At 46.4% G+C, this 14,269-nt stretch overlaps 1 protein-coding gene across 3 annotated transcripts in view; it reads right to left on the bottom strand.

The window, feature by feature from the left end:
• Window positions 1-14,269, bottom strand: part of EPB41L4B (erythrocyte membrane protein band 4.1 like 4B) — a 152,707-nt gene that overhangs the window by 42,831 nt on the left and 95,607 nt on the right. For all 3 annotated transcript variants that reach the window (XM_033237865.1, XM_033237866.1, XM_033237867.1), the window contains exon 16: window positions 2,197-2,420. In XM_033237865.1, coding sequence (XP_033093756.1) covers window positions 2,197-2,420 — 224 coding nt within the window. The remainder of the gene's footprint in view (window positions 1-2,196; window positions 2,421-14,269) is intronic.

The following is a 14,269-nucleotide window of genomic DNA, read 5'->3' as shown; positions in this document are numbered from 1 at the left end:
TCAAAGAGGGGACTCAGTTCAAGGGTGAGAGATAAAATCGAAGCCTCCACTTCAGTACTTCCCTTCCCTTCCCTTCCCCCTTCCTTCCTTCCCCCCTTCCTTCCTTCCTTCCTTCCTTCCTTCCTTCTTCCTTTCCCCCTTCCTTCCTTCCTTCCTTCCTTCCTTCCTTCCTTCCTTCCTTCCTTCTTCCTTCCCTCCCTCCCTCCCCTCTTTCCTTCCTTCCTTCCTTCCTTCCTTCCTTCCTTCCTTCCTTCTTTCTTCTTTTTTTTTTTGGAGTCTGTCTCTGTCACCCAGGCTGGAGTGCAGTGGCACCATCTCGGCTCACTGCAAGCTCCACCTCCCGGGTTCAAGTGATTCTCGTTCCTCAGCCTCCCAAGTAGACGGGATTACAGGTGCGCACCACCATGCCCAGCTAATTTTCATATTTTCAGTAGAGACAGGGTTTCACCATGTTGGCCAGGTTAGTCTAGAACTCCTCGCCTCAGGTGATCTGCCCATCTCGGCCTCCCAAAGTGGTGGGATTACAGGCGTAATTACAACCTCCACCTCCCAGTTTCAAGCGATTCTCCTGCCTCAGCCTCCGAAGTAGCTGAGATTATAGGCACATGCCACTGCATCCAGCCTTCAGTACTTTTCAAACCACATTTGATAAACAACAAGTTCTTTCCCTCAAGACTGAGGGATGAATTATTCGGAACATACATTAAAAGTGAGTTTCTAGAAAAATAAAATAACTGACATGCAGAATCAAAGCCCATATTTTTATTAGATTTAAAAGATATAAACTCATTCTATCATATTGCTAACAATATTTCTGGGCTGGGTAAGGTGGCTCATGCCTATAATCCCAGAACTTTCAGAGGCTGAAGCAGGAGTGTTGCTTAAGCCCAAGAGTTCAAGACCATCCTGGGCAACATGGCAAGACCCTGTCATAAAACAAAATAATAAAATTTCTGATTGCTCACTCTCTATTTTTGTAACTTCTCTTTCTGAGACCCATAACAGTGGACAGATTGGATCTATCTGATACCACTTTGCTGTCCAAATTGAAATGTCAAAAATGGGATAGAATGAGTTTTTCTATAATGAAGAAAGTAGAAAGTCCAGTCACCACTTCCCTCCCCTCTTTCTCTTTTCCATTGCTCAAGCCAGTGCTGGGTACTGCAGAGGCAGACAATTGCTAAGAAAGGAGGTGGAGGCCGGGTGCTGTGGCTCATGCCTGTAATCCCAGCACTTTGGGATTTTTTTCCTCCAGCTCTTCTGTAAGGCACTAATGTATGCATAAGAGTGGAACTCTCATGACTTAATCACTTTTCTTTTTTTTTTTTTTTTTTTTTTGAGACGGAGTCTCGCTCTGTCGCCCGGGCTGGAGTGCAGTGGCCGGATCTCAGCTCACTGCAAGCTCCGCCTCCCGGGTTCACGCCATTCTCCTGTCTCAGCCTCCCGGGTAGCTGGGACTACAGGCGCCGCCACCTCGCCCGGCTAGTTTTTTTTTTTGTAGTTTTTAGTAGAGACGGGGTTTCACCATGTTAGCCAGGATGGTCTCGATCTCCTGACCTCGTGATCTGCCCGTCTCGGCCTCCCAAAGTGCTGGGATTACAGGCTTGAGCCACCACGCCCGGCCAACTTAATCACTTTTCAAAAGCCTTCACTTCTTGACCAGGTGTGGTGGCTCACACTTGTAATCCTAGTACTTTGGGAGGCGGGTGGATCACCTGAGGTCAGGAGTTTGAGACCAGCCTGGCCAACATAGTGAAACCCCATCTCTACTAAAAGTACAAAAATTAGCCAGGCGTGGTGGCACATGCCTATAACCTCAGCTACTCAGGAGGCTGAGGCAGGAGAATTGCTTGAACCTGGGAAGGGGAGCTTGCAGTGAGCTGAGATTGTGCCACTGCACTCCAGCCTGGGTGACAGAGCCAGACTCCATCTCAGAAAAGAAAAAAAAGAGAAAGGATGTGGAGAACTGTGACCCTGTGATGAAATTGGAGTTTACTGGGAAGCCATAATCCCTAAAGTGCTTCTACTCAGATGCATAAGGCTCTTGTCTACTCTGGCCCAAACCTGGTAGCCCAGCATAACATGACCACCATTGTGTGCTGCACCACAAGGGTCTGTCTTAAGAATCTAGGGAAGTCTCATGGCCGGCAGCATTGCTCCCCCTTCTCCTGCCTTGCCCCCTCCATGCCTACTCACTTGTAAGGGACTTGCTGCTGGAGTTTGGGGACCTCAGAGGCCCCTCTTTGTTCTCCAGGGTCAGTGAGAGGCTGTAGTTTGAGTGGTGCTGGTGCTGATGCTGGTGCTGGTGCTGGTGGTGATGCCTTCCTGAAGGTGCGGTGAGGAACGGCGTGCCCCCATTCTCCTCAATGCCGAAAGGTAATCGGTCTGAGCTGCTGAGCACTGGGGAAGGGAGCGGGTAGCTGTGGAGGGTGACACAGTCAGGATTTAGAAAAGCAGAATGACTTGCAAGTCCTCTGTGTACTTTCAAATATGTTTTCTAGGCATTAAACACTGAAAGAAATAAATTCAATAAATAGATCCATAGTTATTATAAAGTATGTACAACGGTAATATTATACTTAAAGAAAAGAACAAAGTAGAAGTTTGTATATATCAGAGACTTTAAATCTTGTACCTTAAAGAAGTATTTGAAATTAAATGAAATAACATTTATTTCTTTTTTTTAAAAGCATTCTCTAAATGAAAGGAAGAGGTAAAAACAATAATAAAAATCATTAGTAAATAATCCTATGACAAGATCATAATGCAAAGTAGAAGTCTTGGGGTCACTTTCTCTTCCTCTCTGTCACCCACAACATGCAGAAAGCTCCAGTTAACATCACTGCTACATCTTTTTCTTGAGACAGGGTCTTTCTGTGTTGCCCAGCTGGAGTGCAATGGTGCAAACACAGCTCACTGTGGCCTCAAGCTCCCAGGCTCAAGTGATTCTTCCACCTCAGCCTCCCAGGCAGCTGGGACCACAGGGATACGACACCATGCCTGGCTAATTTTTAAAATTTTTTGTAGAGACAGGATTTCGCTATGTTGCCCAGGCTGGCCTCAAACTCCTAGGCTCAAGTGGTCCACCCTCATGGGCTTCCCAAACTGCTGGGATTATAGGTGTGAGCCACTGTGCCCAGCTTACGACATCTTTTAATTCCAATGGATCACCTCCTTTTTTTTTTTTAAACTAAGATTGCCCCATTTGAAGGCCATGTCATCTTCCACCCAGACTCTTGTAACATTCCTGCTGGCTCTCCCCGTCTCTGCTTGTTCCTTTAGTCCATCCTCCACAGAGTAATTGCCAGAGTGCTATTCTAATTACATTCCAGACCATGGTCTCCTTCCTCAAGAAGCTTGAATATATCTCTAATACTAATAATTCCTTTTTTTATTTTTTTAAGGCAGTATCTCAGTCTGTTGCCCAGGCTGGAATAGTGGTGCTATCTCAGCTCACTGCAACCTCCACCTCCCAGGTTCAAGCAATTCTCATGCCTCAGCCTCCTGAGTAGCTGGGATTACAGGTGTACACCACCACACCTGGCTAATTTTTGTATTTTTAGTAGAGACAGGGTTTCAGCATGTCGGCCAGGTTGGTTTCGAACTCCTGACCTCAAGCGATCTGCCCGCCTCAGCCTCCCAAAGTGCTGGGACTACAGGCGTGTGTCACGGCACCCAGCCTAATACTAATAATTCTTAACCACTTTAAGACAGAAACCGGCCGGGCACGGTGGCTCAAGCCTGTAATCCCAGCACTTTGGGAGGCCGAGACGGGCGGATCACGAGGTCAGGAGGTCGAGACCATCCTGGCTACCCCGGTGAAACCCCGTCTCTACTAAAAAATACAAAAAACTAGCCGGGCGAGGTGGCGGGCGCCTGTAGTCCCAGCTACTCGGGAGGCTGAGGCAGTAGAATGGCGTAAACCCGGGAGGCGGAGCTTGCAGTGAGCTGAGATCCGGCCACTGCACTCCAGCCCGGGAGACAGAGCGAGACTCCGTCTCAAAAAAAAAAAAAAAAAAAAAGACAGAAACCCCTTTGGAAATCTGGTGAATACCACGAACCTTCCCTACACCAACAAGCAACATTCTACATCCAATATCAGGTCCTCTAGAGCCTCTCCATGGACCCAGGTGAAGAGCCCTGGCTTGAAGGATAAAAGCCACAATCTTTATGTGGCGCTGACAGCCCCCACCTCCCCACAATCTTGTCCCATTCTCTTTTCAGCCTCATCTCCTGATACATCCTTCTACTTCACACCCTAACTCCTTCCCATCCTGACGCGTCTCACTTCTTGGTGCCTCCTGGAGTCCTTCCTCATCTGTCAACCCGGTGAAAATACCCCTTCTTCCAGGAAGACTTCCAGCCTTCAAGACCCAGATAAAGATCCCTTCCTCCTACTCCCCGGCAGGGCAAACCCCTTTTTCTGCATCATTCCCATGGTTCAGATGTCTACTGCCCACTCTTTCACTCTGCCTTCAAGGAACTCACACTCCAGAGTAGGAAGCTCTGTGATTCAGTCACTTACAATCATACTAGAACAAACTGCTAAGAAAATGCAGAAGTGGAAGCAATCAGTTCTCCTGGGGGAAGGTGTTTGTAAGGGAAAAAGCATTCGGAGGAAGACAGTTCAGTTTTGCTGGACAATTCCTGAAACAGAATCTTCTTTCTTATAGGAAGCCCCATTCCTTGTGTTTGTATGGGATTGACATTTCCTCCTCAGGGGCGGGCCTGAGACTTGAGCCTGGCCAATCAGAGTCCTGCATCCTTCTCAGGCGCGTGTTCTGGAATGTCCCCAATTAGGGACAATCAGAGTTTTCCCTAAGATTTAACACACGAAAACTGAAAGAAAGGTTCTCTCTTTCTTTGTGACAGGCAAACAGGGCCTTATTGTGACTTTTGTGTGCCACAAGCCCTTTTGCCTTTGTCCATTTTCTTCAGACGGAGTCTCGCTCTGTCGCCCAGGCTGGAGTGCAGTGGCCGGATCTCAGCTCACTGCAAGCTCTGCCTGCCAGGTTCACACCATTCTCCTGCCTCAGCCTCCCGAGTAGCTGGGACTACAGGGGCCCGCCACCTCGCCCGGCTAGTTTTTTTTTTTTTTTTTTTTTGTTTTTTTTTTAGTAGAGACGGGGTTTCACCAGGTTAGCCAGGATGGTCTCGATTTCCTGACCTCGTGATCCGCCCGTCTCGGCCTCCCAAAGTGCTGGGATCACAGGCTTGAGCCACCGCGCCCGGCCGCCTTTGTTCATTTTCTTTCTTTCTTTCTTTCTTTTTTTTTTTTGAGATGGAGTCTCTGTCGCCCCGGCTGGAGTGTAGTGGTGCGATCGCCGCTCACTGCAAACTCCGCCTCATGGATTCATGCCATTCTCCTGCCTCAGCCTCCCGAGTAGCTGGGACTACAGGCCACGCCCGGCTAATTTTTTGTATTTTTAGTAGAGATGGGGTTTCACCATGTTAGCCAGGATGGTCTTGATCTCCTGAGCTCATGATCCACCCGCTTCGGCTTCTCAAAGTGCTGGGATTACAGGCAGGAGCCACCGTGCCCGGTCGCCTTTGTCCGTTTTCTATAAAAATTAACTAAAAATTAAATTTCACAATTGTATAAAAGTAAATATGTTAATAACACATATTAAAACATTTTCTTTCTTTTTTTTTTTTTTTGAGGCGGAGTCTCGCTCTGTCGCCCGGACTGGAGTGCAGTGGCCGGATCTCAGCTCACTGCAAGCTCCGTCTCCCAGGTTTACGCCATTCTCCTGCCTCAGCCTCCCGAGTAGCTGGGACTACAGGCGCCCGCCACCTCGCCCGGCTAGTTTTTGTATTTTTAGTAGAGATGGGGTTTCACCGTGTTAGCCAGAATGGTCTCGATCTCCTGACCTCGTGATCCGCCCGTCTCGGCCTCCCAAAGAACATTTTCTTTAACTGAAAATCCATTTTTTCTTATTTTAAAAAATATTTAAAACCTTTTTGTGAGTCCCTGAAAGTATTGTGAGCCTAAGTATTGTGTGCCTACTGTGTGTAATGGGTAAGCTGGCTCTGGCTGTAAGGATGATGTAAGTTGGTGCTCTTCGTGAGTGTCTTTTTTGGACACAGAGTAGTAGGCCCAGTGAGACTGAGGCCGATGCACAAAGAAAGACAAGATGAGCAGAGGTTAGAAATAGTCAGAGAGAGAAGAAACTTAATGGTATAGAATTTAGTTCCTGGCTCCAGCCACACCTGAAGCTGGCATTACCACTGAACTTTTCAATTATAAGGTCCAGTAAATGCCTTTATCTATTTATTGCTTGAAGTAGCTGGATTTTTCCAATTAATAACCCACATGCTCAAAATCAGAGGTGGTGTGTTATTTTGTCATTGTTTTTTTGTGTGTAGAATTTCTTTTAGGTAGAAAAGGTAGAAACAGCTATTCCAGGCCTAAGGAATAGTATGAGCAAAGGAAGGGTGGTTGAAAGAGCAGGATGTCTGGATAAGAGAATTGAGGAGGGAAGTAACAGGAGGGGAGACTAAGACAGGCTGGGGCTAGTTATGAAGGGCTTAGAGTGCCTGGTTATCAAGGAAAGGGCTTAAACAAGGGAGTTACATTTCGGAGAGTTTGTTTTGAGCGCTATGTGGAAGAGGCTGGTGGGGGAGAGACTCCAGTATCTCTCTGTTAGGAGACTGCCGCTGGGCGGGATCTAGACTAACCTGGTGGATGGAGTGAGGTGAACTGCCTTCTGGGATATTTTGAAGCTGTATAAGCAGGGCTTGCAGACCTGTCACTTGGGGACATTGGGAGGAGGTGTCATTGAGGACTCTGTTGCAGATGCATAAGATAGTCCAGAAGAAATGGCACTATTTGTCCCCTACATTGTCCCATGAGCTACATATCTGACTCATCTTGGCTGCCTCCTGGAGACTTTGCTCAAGGACGGTTGTGTGTGTGCACGCATGCATGTGTGTGCACGTGTGTGTGTGCACGTGTGTGTGCGCTTGCATGTGTGTGTAAGAATGTGGAAGAAGGCATGATTTTGGCTTCTGGGAATCATGATCCCTCCTCGCCTCTCCAGCCTGAAACACAATCAGAGTATCCACCCTCTTCATGCCCCATGGAGGCAGCAAAAAGTGCCCTGAGTTGGAGTGGAAAAACCTGGGCTCAAGTCTTAGTTATACCCCTATTTTGCAAGAGAAGCTTGGGCAGTCACTCTGAGCCTCCAATCCTTCAACTGTAACGTGAGCTGGGTTAAGTGATTTCTGGGCACATTTCTGGATCTGAGAATCATCCTTTCTCCCAACTGTTTATCCAGTACTTGCTGTATGTCTCAGGTACTGTGCTAGCTATTTTACAGAAAAGATTCCCTTTTTAAAACATGGAGACCTTTACCTGTTATATAGTAGATGTTCCATAAATATTTGGTGGAAGGAAGAAGGGAGGGGAGGGAGGGGGAGGAAGGAAGAATGAAAGAAAGGATGGATTAATGAAGTTGTGCAGCTGCGATTGACAACAGGTCTGTGGACCCCAAAGTCTGTTAATATTATTTTTCCTGTCTTGCAAATATGTTGAAAATAATATCTGTCCTAAGGAGCTGCAGAGACTGGGAGCTCAGAGCAGAGAAAATTCCCCTTTGCTTGGAAGGACTGGAGAGGGCTTCCCAACTGAGGGGCTCATCTTCCACCCTGCCCTTCTTCCTTGCTGCCACCAGCCTATTAAAGGTCTGACAATATCATTGTCTAGATGGGAGGGGCAAATCAGAGAAACATCAAAAGGAAAAGATAGGCATACTAGCTGGATTTGAGAAAGGGAGAACATGGAGACATGGAAGGGTCAGAAAACTCCAAATTTTTTTTAGCTTAGAGGACCAGGCAAATGGCACGTCATTAATAGAAAAAAATGAGGTGGAGAATGAGAGCTGCTTTGAACAGAGAAAATTATGATCGAGCATCACATGGGTAACAGAGTGTGAGAATGAACACCCAAAGGGAAAGATGTCTTGTAGCAGAGATCTGGCATACATTCAGGGCTGGAGGTGGAGTTGGAAAGCTTTGAGTAAGAGTTCCTGAGGGATGGCAAATAGATATCATCTGTCATGCCAGCTCCAATTGATTCTCACTCCCTGCTTGGAGTGCAAGATTCAGAAGGAGTCTGAGGTTGTGCCCAGCTCAGGGGGAAAGAGTGCTGTGATTGATTATTGATGTCTGCTATGGACTTGGAGGAGCACAGTGGTATCATGCATTTGTCTTTCCAAGTTAAAAGTGAGTGGTATTTAAAACTTTTTTATTTGAAGGAAACCCAGAGTGAAGAGTTAAACAGTAAAAAGATATATATGCAGGGGGTGAGAAAGTGCATTTCATAACATGTCAAATAAAATATGCATGTGTGACCTTCATCTTATAGCTACTTTGGAGAGAGGCAGAGAAAGAAACAAATGAAAAGAGAAATAGATGAGGGTCAGAGAAGCTGCCTGAAGCTGCCTGAATCTGCTCAGGTCAAAGGTCTTTCAAAGAGCAAAAGTTCTCAAGCAAGCAGTAGAATGACCTGGGTGCTTTCTCAGCTCACACGCCTGGGGGATCATCCTGAAGATTTTAACATGGAGAAGTTTTGAGGGGTTGCTCATGGCTTCATGGATTGTGCCCTGCGGAACTCCTGGAGATGCCACTCACAGACTACAATGTAAGTGACATTCACTAGGTTGTGCATCTTCCCTCTTCATAGGGACCTCAGAGATCAAGCCCACCCTAGAAGGTCCAGCAGTACTCAGGGACCTTGGCTAAGGCCCAGGAGATGAGGCCAGCTGCACACTCGCCATCCCCAGAGACTGAGGTTCATGAGACTCCGGGCATTCTGGAAAGGAGGTCCCACATCCTGGTTTTCAGGGTGGGTGACAGAGGAAAGATGTAGGCTTCAGTCTCTGCTTTCATGAGCTGGCAGTTGAAATCTATTGTGGAAGAAGGGGCTGCTATGTGCCTAGCACTGTGCTAGGCGCTTTAATGGTTAATTTTCAGTTTTCCTGCAAGGAAGCTGCTGGTGCCTCTTCTCTTCCCTTTTCTCAGGGGAAGACCCACTTCCCATTTGGCCTCCAACTCCAGAAAAGCTAGTGTTCCTACTGCGGCCTAGTCATAAGAGACTTTATTGCTTGCAGAACAAGTGAGGTTACAGGGGCTCTTCCAGCCCTGCCTAATCCCATATGTACCCCCAAGCAGAGGCTCTCCTCTCCCTGATCCTGGACTGCCGGACTACCAAACATGCGGTGTTCAGTCAATATTGTTGCATGCTGGGCCGGGCTTGATGGCTCACACCTGTACTTCTAGCACTTTGGGAGGCCAAGGCAGGAGGATTGCTTGGGCCCAGGAGTTCGAGACTGGGCAACATAGGGTGATCCCATTTCTACAACAACAAAAACCCAGCATGGTGGCACACACCTGTGGTCCTACCTACGCAGGAGGCTGAGGTGGAGAATTGCTTGAGCCTGGGAGGTCCAGGCTGCAGTGTGATCCAAGATTGGGCCACTGTACTCCAGCTTAGGCAACAGAGTGGGACCCTGTCTCAAAAAAAAAAATTGTTGCATATGGCATAATGGTATCCTCTGGAATCCACCATCAGAACTGTGACCAGTGCTGGGCATGGCTTTCTCTCAGAAACAAGGCTGAGTGGCCAAGTGCTCCAACAAGCCAATCACAGACTCTACAGCCCTGCCCCGGTCTGAGTGACATGGGCTTTCCGGGGGAGCCCTGGGGATCTAATCCTGGATAAGAAATCACAGAATTTTGGGGGGGGCGCGGTGGCTCACGCCTGTAATCCCAGCACTTTGGGGGGCCGAGACGGGCGGATCACGAGGTCAGGAGATCGAGACCATCCTGGCTAACACGGTGAAACCACGTCTCTACTAAAAAATACAAAAAACTAGCCGGGCGAGGTGGCGGCGCCTGTAGTCCCAGCTACTCGGGAGACTGAGGCAGGAGAATGGCGTAAACCCAGGAGGTGGAGCTTGCAGTGAGCTGAGATCCGGCCACAGCACTCCAGCCTGGGCGACAGAGTGAGACTCCGTCTCAAAAAAAAAGAAATCACAGAATTTTAGAAATGGGGCCCCTCGGATATCATCCAGTTCTGTGGTTTTAAACCCTGGATAAATATTAAAGTCACTAGGGGGAGGTCAGGCACAGTGGGTCACACCTGTAATCCCAGCACTTTGGGAGGCCGAGGCGGGTGGATCACTTGAGGTCAGGAGTTTGAGACCAGCTTGGCCAACATGGCGAAGCCCCATCTCTACTTAAAACACAAAAATTAGTCAGGCGTGGTGGTGGGCACTTGTAATCCCAGCTATTCTGGAGGCTGAAGCATGAGAATCACTTGAACCCAGGAGGTAGAGGTTGCAGTGAGCCAAGATTGTGCCACTGCACTCCAGCCTTGGTGACAGAAGGAGCCTCTGTCTCAAAAATAAAATAAAACAAAATAAAATAAAATAAAATAACCAGGGGAAAACTCCTATACACTGCTGGAGAGAATGCAAAATAGTGCAGCCAGTTTGAAAAACAGCTTGGCAGTTCCTCAAAAAGTTGAACATTAGTTACCATATGACTGAGTGAGCCTACTCGTAGTATAAGCCCAAGAGAAATGAAAACAGGTCCATGCAAAAACTGACATGTGAATGTTCATAGCAGCATTATTCATAAGAGCCAACAGGTAGAAACACCCCAAATATCCATCAACTGATGAATGGATAGACAGAACATGGTCTATCCATACAAAAGAATATTATTCAGCCACAAAAGGAAGTGAAATATTGAGCAGGCCATGACATGGATAAACTTTGAAAACATGATATGCTACATGAAAGAAGTCAGACACAAAAAGGCCAAGTATTATAGGATTCCATTTATATAAAACATCTAGAATAGGCAAATACATAGAGATAGAAAATGGATTACCGGCTACCTAGGAATAGGGAGGATGGTGGGCAGAGGGAAGGGGGAGTGACTGCTAATGGGAGTGAAGTTTCTTCTAGGGGTGATGAAAATGTTCTAAAATTATATTGCAGTGATGGTTGCACAACTTGGTGAAAATACTAAAAAAAATTAAGTTGTACAATTGATGTGTATCTTAATAAAGCTGATAAAAATATCACAAGGAGAGGTTTTGAAAAGTATCAATGCCCAGGCCCTTCCCCAGACTAATTACATTATAATCTATCTCTAAATCCAATGTGTGGCCAGGGCTGAGAACCATTGCTATAGTAATCCAACCTCCTCATTTTGCATATGGGGGGATGGGGGCTCGCTATGGGGAGGGAGGTGACCAGGTCACACAGCAGGTACCTGCCTGATCCTGGGACACAGTCCAGGACTCCTGCCTCTCTGCTCGCTGCCTCAAGTGCTGCCCATCTGCTGCCTCGTCCCATCTGTCTTGGCTTCTATTTAAGGCAGCAAGTGCACTCATCAGGAAAATCCAAGTCCTCCTCAGAACCCCCCAGCTAAGACATCCTTGTGTATGTATCTTGTCTTCCCAGCCATATAGTTAACTCTGGAGGAACAGAGACTGTCACATCACATGTTTTTGTGTCCTCCACTGTGCTAAGAAAAGCACTAAGCACATAGCAGGTGCTCAACTAACACTGGTTAGATGGAGAACAAAATGAAATATCAGTGCATTTGGTATGCATTTGAGGGCCAACTCTTGTGCCTGGTACTGTGCCATGCACAAGGGTAAAGACAAATGAGATGTTATCTTTGCCCTGTATTATTCCGTTTTCACGCTGCTGATAAAGACATATCCGAGACTGGGCAATTTACAAAAGAAAGAGGTTTGATACATTCACAGTTCCACGTGGCTGGAGAGGCCTCACAATCATGGCGGAAGGTGAAAGGTACGTCTCACATGGTGGTAGACAAGAGAGAACGAAAGCCAAGTGAAAGGAGAAACCCTTATAAAACCATCAGATCTCATGAGACTTATTCACTACCACAAGAACAGTATGGGGGAAGCTGCCCCCTGATTCAATTATCTCTCACCAGGTCCCTTCCACAACTCTTGGGAATTGTGGGAGCTACAGTTCGAGAAGAGATTTGGGCGAGGACACAGCCAAACCATATCAGCCTTCAAAGAGCTCACTCCTGTCTTGATACATGGGATAGGGGTACCCAACCCAACTGGAACCAACAAGGAAGACTTCCTGGGGTAGTGATGCTTGAAGCAGGTCCTGGGTCCTGAAGGATGATGGCAGTAGCTGGGGGAGGGACTGCACAGGGCGGTCTGGGCAGAGGGCACTGCATGTGCTAAGGTCTGGAGTTGGCAATGCATGCTCACTGGTGAGGGGACTTGCCTGAGTTCCATGTTGGCATGAGAGTGAACTTTCAGCTTTTATTTTTCACTTTTGGATTATGAACTCATCAGGAGTTTATGTGTATGTTGTGAAGTAAAGTCCTAACTTTTTCTGAAATGGAGAGCCAATTGTTCCAAGATCACCCAAAGAATCATTCACCCTTGCCCCATGAAGTTGCAATGCCATCTTCATATGTATCCGCCACTTTCCTGAGTGCTCTCAGATCCTTTCTTTGCTCTCCTGCGACTTACTCTGTTTACAGGAACCTTTACTGCTCAGACTCCCTGTCCTCTGGCTTATACATAGGTTTGGCCAATGGGAGGCACTGATATGGACTGGAGGGTGAACACAGGAGACAAGTCAGGGTATTTCTCCCTCATTTCTTCATGCCTCTGGTGATGTTTCCAAAAGCAGCCATGAGTTCTCTGCGGCTCCAGCTCCCACTAGACTGGCTTCCTGCTGCCTTAGCTCCTGGGTGCTAGAATACTGCCTTTGTCCCTCCAGCTCTAGGAGTGATAAGCAGGTTGTCGTTGTTGCTAATTTCTAGGTTGCCTCGCTGTCCAATTAAGTTTCTTAGTTTTTGCAGCCTTTGTATAACCAATTCCCTGAATTAAATTCCCTCTGTAGGAAGTGCCTAGAGTAGTTTCAGTTTTCTGGATTGCTCATGACTTGTAGACAATATAAACCTGTTTTTGGATTCTTCATATTTTTTTGTTTTGTGACAGACACGGTTTCCCTCTGTTGCCCAGGCGAGAGTGCAGTGGCACAATCACAGCTCACTGCAGCCTTGAATTCCTGGGCTTAAGCAATCCTCTTATCTCAGCTTCCCGAGTGCCTACAACTACAGGTGTGCACTACCACACCTGGCTAATTTTTCATTTCTTTTGTAGAGACAGGGTCTCATCATGTTGCCCAGGCTGGTCTCAGCTTCTAGCCTTAAGCAATCCTCCCACTTCTCATCCTAAAGCGCTGGTATTACAGTCATGAGCCTCTGTGCCCGGCCTCTTCATACTTTTATTGTTCTACTTATCTAACCCAGTATCAGACTGTCTTAATTACTTTTGTTTTAATATATATATGTATATGTGACATTATAAATCTTATTCCCTTTCTCACATCATTATTTTTCTTTTTTTTCTTAGCTGTTATCACGTGCCTAGTCTTCCAGATTCCTTTTGTGATAATAACTTGAATTCTTGAATTCTAGAATTCTAGAATTCAGGTTACTTCCAGAAAATCCCACTGGAATTCTGATTCAAAGCATTACATATTATGGATTAATTTGAAAGAATATATTCATAAGGAACATATTTCTCTCAATTTACTCAGATCTTTTAAAATGTCCTTCAGTTAGAATTTTTAAACTTTTTCATTAAGATATAGAACATAACTTTATTCCTAGGTATTTTTCAGTTTTGTCACAATTGAAAATGAGATCTTATTAATTATTACATATCCCCTAATTTTTTTTTTTTAGACGGAGTCTCGCTCTGTCATCAGGCTGGGGTGCAGTGGTGTGATCTCGGCTCCCTGCAACCTCCGCCTCCTGGATTCAAGCAATTCTCCTGCCTCAGCCTCCTGAGTAGCTTGGACTACAGGCATGCACTACCATGCCCAGCTAATTTTTGTATTTTTCGTAGAGACGGGGTTTCACCATGTTGGTCTCGATCTCTTGACCTCGTGATCTGCCCGCCTCGCCTCCCAAAGTGCTGGGATTACAGGTGTGAGCCACCAGGCTTGGCCCATATCCCCTAATTTTTAATGACTAGATAGATATATAAAGCTGCTGACTTTAGGATATTTCTGCCTCTGACCACTTTGCACAACTCTTATCGGTTGGAATTCACTTGGATTTTAAGAAGAGAATCACATGAATTTTGTTTCTTCCTCTCCAGTAGTTATTCCTAATTTTGTTTCCTTGGCTTATTCCATTGTTAAGGTCTCCAGAATAATACTGAATATCAGCAGCTTTCCTTGTTTTA

The sequence above is a fragment of the Trachypithecus francoisi genome, unplaced genomic scaffold, assembly GCF_009764315.1.
Source record: "Trachypithecus francoisi isolate TF-2019V2 unplaced genomic scaffold, Tfra_2.0 Lachesis_group16, whole genome shotgun sequence".
Taxonomy (NCBI): Eukaryota; Metazoa; Chordata; class Mammalia; order Primates; family Cercopithecidae; genus Trachypithecus; species Trachypithecus francoisi.
The sequence above is the reverse complement of the archived record's forward strand: the minus strand, read 5'-3'. Positions and strand labels throughout refer to the sequence as shown.